Here is a 6,000-nt window from a genome sequence, read left to right as displayed (position 1 = left end):
TGGCTCTGGGAATGCGAAACTGAACTGGCTTACGGCGTTTTCCACGCCTGGAAGTAAACCGTGCCAAGGATTTTACTGCTCGTGGGAGTGAGTGGCCTCTCTGCGAACAGCAGTGACATCCCGTTTTTTTTTCGGTGCTGTCATCTGTAGGTCTGGAATATTTGTTATTTTTAGCCTTAAAGAACCAGTAGTAGATACTGCCTTAAGTGTTTGCAGAGGTCGTTCCCAGCTGTGCTAGGTGAGGTAAACGGTGGTCCGTAGAATTAAATTAACGTGCTAGTTCTGATGGCAGTAAAGTGTTCTATTTGAATGTGCTCTCCTGAGGTCCCCTTGTAAGGTATGTGCAACAAAACAGCATCAGAGGTCCGTCAGACACAGACCACGAACGGATGGATGTCTGTGCAGTGTCCACTGCTGGCTCGGTTTCGAATGTGCATCCCAGGTGTCTGCAGCATCAGCAAAAGCAAACACAGAGGTTCAAGGTTTTTTTTGCAGGTGCTTTCATGTATTAGTAGGTGTGAAACATCCTCGAGGTATTGCCTACCTGCAGTTCCATTCCTAGGCGCTCATATACATTAACCAGATTTTATAAGCTTCTTCTGGAGCTTGTTACATCGTGGACATTTTTGTTTTCATGCTTGTTTTCCGAAATGGCGTCCTTATTTAGTTGCATCTCTGCAGTAATTTCCCTTCGGTTAGTCAAGGCATTTATAGCATCTTTGTAAAGTTCAGTCTCTGTAAGGAGTCTTAACACAGCAACAGTACATGTAACTGCTGGAGACAAAGTAGTAGTCCTTGATCTATAGCAGTAAGGCTTAATATCACGTACCTCTTACTGATTAGGTGAGTCTTACTTGGAAGGTTTGACTAATTGCACCTTTCAGCAAAACTGTGTCAGCCTAATTGCTTGATTTATGTACTGAAGTTCTGAAGTTACCATAGTATCTTCTTTCTGTTCAGTGAAGACAGGCAGAATATTTAATGAAAAATATGAAATGCTGTGTAAATGTTTTGGGCAATGTTTATGCATTACAAAAAAGGTAGAAGTTTCTTTTACCAGCTTGCTACGTTACTGATGGTTAATCATGACAGCTTATGCCTCTGTGAAGCTACTGTTAACGGATTAGATGCATTGTCTCAGTTTAAAAAAACTAAAAAAAAACCCCACCAAACCCAACTGAAAACTAAAAAAAACCCCACCAACTCAGTTTTACTTGGAAGTTTCATATTCAGCTGTCATATTTTTTCATGTCTGTGGAATTTAATTTTCTTTTTTATTATCTCCTCTTCAAGAAGGTCTCATATATTAGAGGTTTTAGTATATTTTTATTTAAATTAAATTTCTCACTTCTCTAGTGTCTATGTATTAGAATAAAATTATTTTTTCTCTTCATAACCTGTCAACTTGTTTGTAGTGAATACTGATGTACAGCCATAGTGAAGCATCACCTGTAGAGTTTTTTCCCTGGCCTGCCACATGATGCTTTTTTTCAATTTAATAAAATTGTGTTTAATCATCTGTGAATCTGCAATATTTCTTTCATTTCAAATATCTCAAAGGACCCAGAAATTGCATTCTTCTGTCTAAAAGGCAATGACTATTAGTAACAACAGCAGTAGAATACTGTTTTTATGTGGAGTGCATCATTGATTAGCAGATCCCTACACTCACAGTATACCTAAAGTGTGGATAATTTTTTTAGCTTGTTAATTACTAAAATTCTGTAACTAAGGTATTAAAATAAAAAAATTACTTTTTTTTCCTTCATATTAAAACTTAATGGTTTTAATGCTTGTCTGCATGCTCTGAAAGCATTTCCATGACAGCTATGTGCTTTCATACAGTGTTTGTGTGTCGTGATTACTAAACTTTACATAAATCATATACTATTGAAAGGAAATTGTCCTAAATCCATCACATGAAAAGAAAAAAAAAAAAAAAGTTGCTTGCTTTTTTTCTTCCTTGTAACAAATCACCACTGCTTTTTGTTTATAGACTGAATATATGTATAAAACCTAATGTTACATAGTTTCAGTTTCTGTAAATGGAGAAATTTCTTAATGAGCTTTAAATGAGCATACTTGATATTAACTTTGGTTGAAGAAATGAGAGAATTCATCATGCTGTATTAAAGCTATTCCAGATTCAATCTGTGTAGTAAAGTTGTATGATGATGATACTCCAGAAAATACATGAACATGGTAATAATTACGGAAATGCTTTGATTTTTTTTTTTCTTGTTAAAAACCTCTCAGATTGAAAGGTAAAAATGTAGACTGTCTCAGTATTGAAGAAGGACGTAATATCTGAAAACACTTGTGGCTGAGAATGTTGCAAGAACTGAAAGACCTGAAATATAAAAGGCAGTGCAGAAAGTTGAAGGTAGCTTAACCTACACAGGTAAAAAAGGTAATTTGAACATGTAAAGCTAATACTGGCAAAGGCAAGGCTCAGAAAAGAGGGTAACGGGACAAAATCACATGCATAAGGACCTCCATTAATATGAAGCAGGGTAAAAGACTAGTGTGTTAGGCAGCCATGAGAGAAAGCTATTGGATGGCTGATGCTGGGAAGGACAGTGTTTTTTAACTTCTTTTTGTTCGGTGTTTACTAAGAAAGATCGTTTCAATGGGCTGTGTTAACAAGTGTGCAAGTACTTGGCTTAGATAAACAGGTTAGATAAGTATTTAGGTGAGTTAGATATTTTTGAATGCTCTAGACCTGGTCAAGTTAAAATACCTGGAAAGATGCTTGCAGCAATGTGAGACATATGCAGTTATCTTTGACATGAGGTGAAGTGCCAGTGAGGTTTCCAGACAGTGTTGAGAGACCAAACAGTTGTTTTATTATACAGTTCATGATGCCATTATTTTCTTTTGACTATGTCTAAATAACCTTTCAGTGTCGTGGTCAGACCCTCTGTACTGCCCTTTAAAATGCTTAATTCTCAGTTGATTTGGCACACTTGCTTATTACATAATGTCTCAAGCATGTCTTACTTAACACAACTTATTACTTGAATAGCTGGTAACTCTTTTTTGGGCAGCTGTGTGAGTAAGATGATATAGGCAGATAATTGGCATGTTTGTGAGCACAAAAACACTTTTTTTTTTTTTTTTTGCTACAGCTATTACTATAGTGAAAGGCAACTACTTTTGCATGCCTTGCCTTGTCTAGGTATAGCAGGTGCAACCTCCTGCTCTCCCCTTACATAATAGTAATTTGAATTCACTTGAGGGATACATACTGTCTAGTAGTTTTTGTTGTCTTTCATGACCTGTTTTAAAATAGATGTCAATAGAGGAGGTATTTGGCAGACACTGATCCTCAAAGACTTACAGCTTGTCTTTAGAGGGTGTGCTTAAACAGAAATAATTAACGGCCCAAAAACAAGTGGAACATGACTAGCAAAGGCAGCTGTTTGTATAAAGTGATCAGGGGGGTTCACAAGCTGACAGTGCTGTTGGAAAAAAGCAGAAATTTTGTTAAAATATGTGAACAGGAGTGTTGTGTACCGATCAGGTACTAGCTAAGGTATTTGTGCTTTCTGATCTTTCCTCTCTCTCTGCTTTCCTTCCCCTTCCCCTTTATTTACAAGACAGCAGAGAGTGATTAATTAGGTAAAATCTGCAGGATTTTTATGTAGATTAATTTTTTCCCCTCCCTTTAACTTCTGTTTATAACCATAACAAAATTTCAGTTAGGCCTCTTTGGTGAAATAGTTTACCAGATCTCTTTTTGCAAGCTGAATCCTTGGTAGTAGATGTTGGTTCTTGAACTCAAATTCATGAAGTTATTTTGAGTATCTAAAATTAAAACTATAAACCTATTCTAGAATTTTGAAAACTTTTTAATTTTGTTGAATTATTCACATTGTCCAGAGATCAGTAAATCTAAAAATTTGCTTTATAATGCAGTCTAAATAAATCCTAGACTTTGCGATAGATATTTGAAACTGTTCCGGCTTTTATTATTGTTTCGGCTGGTAGCCTGCATGTTTAACTCTAGTTGTTTATACAACTCCAACTACTTGTACATACAGTTTCTGAGGTTGCTTAGTTGGGTAATTTTTAATCATGCACTGGATGCATTTCTGTCATCAAAACATCCAGTTGCTCCCAACAGGGGAACACCACCCCTGCCAAAAAAAATCCCCAACAAACCATCAGCAAAACTAACAATCAAATCCTGATGTATTTCCTGATTTTTGTAATTAATATCTACTGTCAGTACTCCAAGACTAATTCACTAGCTGTGTTACATCCTGTAACTAGGGTTTGTTCCCTGATTTTCCTGCTTCTGTTTGTGGGGGCTTTTGGGTTTTTGCCTCCCATCCCCAACAGAATGGTCAAGATTCAGTGTAGTTGCACTTAGATCTACATTTCATTGCAAGGGAAATTACTACATATGGTAGAGACTAAATTTTGGTAGTGAAAGAGAGTACTGGCATGGTCAATATTTACTCACTCTCTGTGCTAACCCATGAGTCTCTCAGGCTCTCTCTCATGTGTTGGAACAAGAAAGATCACATCAATACACAAAACCTAGTGCCTCCTTAGTAGTCTGTTGTGTGCTTTAATAGGCCATTCACTGTGGTTGTGACCCTCAACTGAGGTTTCTGTAAGTAAATTGTTGTATTTTAGTAAATGTGTCTCAGTAATTACATACTAAAATTCAGCTACCTGGAGTTCTACTAATGTGTATTTCTGCTAGTGATTCTTAACTAAAACATTAAAATTTTTAACTGTAAAATCATAAGTAAAAGCAGTGAAGAATAATGCACCCCACTTCCAAATCCTAGCATTTAATGTAGAAATTTCGAAGTCTTCCTGTTTGAAACATTATTGATTCCATGTTTATTGTCTGCTATTATGATGTGCTCAGGTAAAATGAGGAAGAGTTCTGCCTTCACAAAGTATTGCTTGTAAATGCTGAAGATAATCCTTACTCACTTTGCAGTACTTTGTTTTTGGAAGCATCTGGGCTGCCAAATTATTGTAGCTTGAGTTATAGTGCCTCTGCAGAACTGTGGCATGTGTCAGACCCTTGCTAAATGAGAGGCAATGTTTACTTAGCCATCAGTGAAAATGAAGAAATTCAACCCAGTTAAACTGCTTCATGTGTCACGGAGTCTTACAGTTTCCTTATGAATGTTTTTAATGTGGCTCAACTGGCCTGCAGAAATTGCATGTTGTGCCTGGTAACTTGATTACAAACCTGGACCTTTGCTCTGGATACCATTAGAGTTACTTGCCATGAATACAATTACAGTTAGTGATATCTTCTTGAAGAAGCAAACGGGACGTGTTTTAGTGTTAAAATGGTCTCTGCAGAGTAAGCTTTATCAGGGAATGAATTTAGAATGGAATTGAACCAATGGTATATAAAACTGTCACCTTGTTATTGCCCACAAAGACTATGTAGTTCTAGTTCCTAGAGTAGTTACAGACTACTTCTGGGAATGCTTTCTTTGCTTTTTTTTTTTTTTCCCTTTTCTGTTGTTTCTGGCAATGTGTATGTATTTTAAGGCTTAAAAGCATCATCATCAGCTATCAAAAAACATCCTTCTGCATGTAGCATTTCTCTGGAGAGGCTGATGTTAGCATATGTCACATGTATAGACTTCTACTGGAAAGTGATTATGAATTGTTGCAATGAATAAATTAAAACGTTTATAACTTCATAGTATTTTGTGAGTGCTACAAGATGGATGGATTAGTTTACCTGATCAGCTCTTCCATATCAGTTCAACAATTTGAGCCAATTCTTCTAATCTGTGCATTTTTGAGATTTGAGTCCAATTTCCCAAAATTGGTGGTACTTTGAACAGTTGTTTATCGCCATTAGCACTATATAACTGCAAGATTATTCTTCCAATTGGAGCTCCCATTTCCCCATACATTTTGCTATTTCTAACATGCATACCAAAAGAAAAGCGTTTTTGAGTCTATCAAATCTTCATTTGCAACCTCAAGTTGTATTCCTTTCCAGGCCTGTAA

General features: G+C 36.4%; 1 protein-coding gene across 1 annotated transcript in view; it reads left to right on the top strand.

Annotated features, from left to right (window-relative positions):
* The first annotated feature begins 650 nt into the window (after positions 1–650).
* VPS13A (vacuolar protein sorting 13 homolog A) overlaps positions 651–6,000 on the top strand; it is a 108,401-nt gene continuing 103,051 nt past the window's right edge. Inside the window, exon 1 of the mRNA XM_017735474.1 lies at positions 651–680. Coding sequence (XP_017590963.1) covers positions 651–680 — 30 coding nt within the window. The remainder of the gene's footprint in view (positions 681–6,000) is intronic.

The sequence above is a fragment of the Corvus brachyrhynchos genome, unplaced genomic scaffold (assembly GCF_000691975.1).
Source record: "Corvus brachyrhynchos isolate BGI_N302 unplaced genomic scaffold, ASM69197v1 scaffold325, whole genome shotgun sequence".
Classification (NCBI taxonomy): Eukaryota; Metazoa; Chordata; class Aves; order Passeriformes; family Corvidae; genus Corvus; species Corvus brachyrhynchos.
The sequence above is the reverse complement of the archived record's forward strand: the minus strand, read 5'-3'. Positions and strand labels throughout refer to the sequence as shown.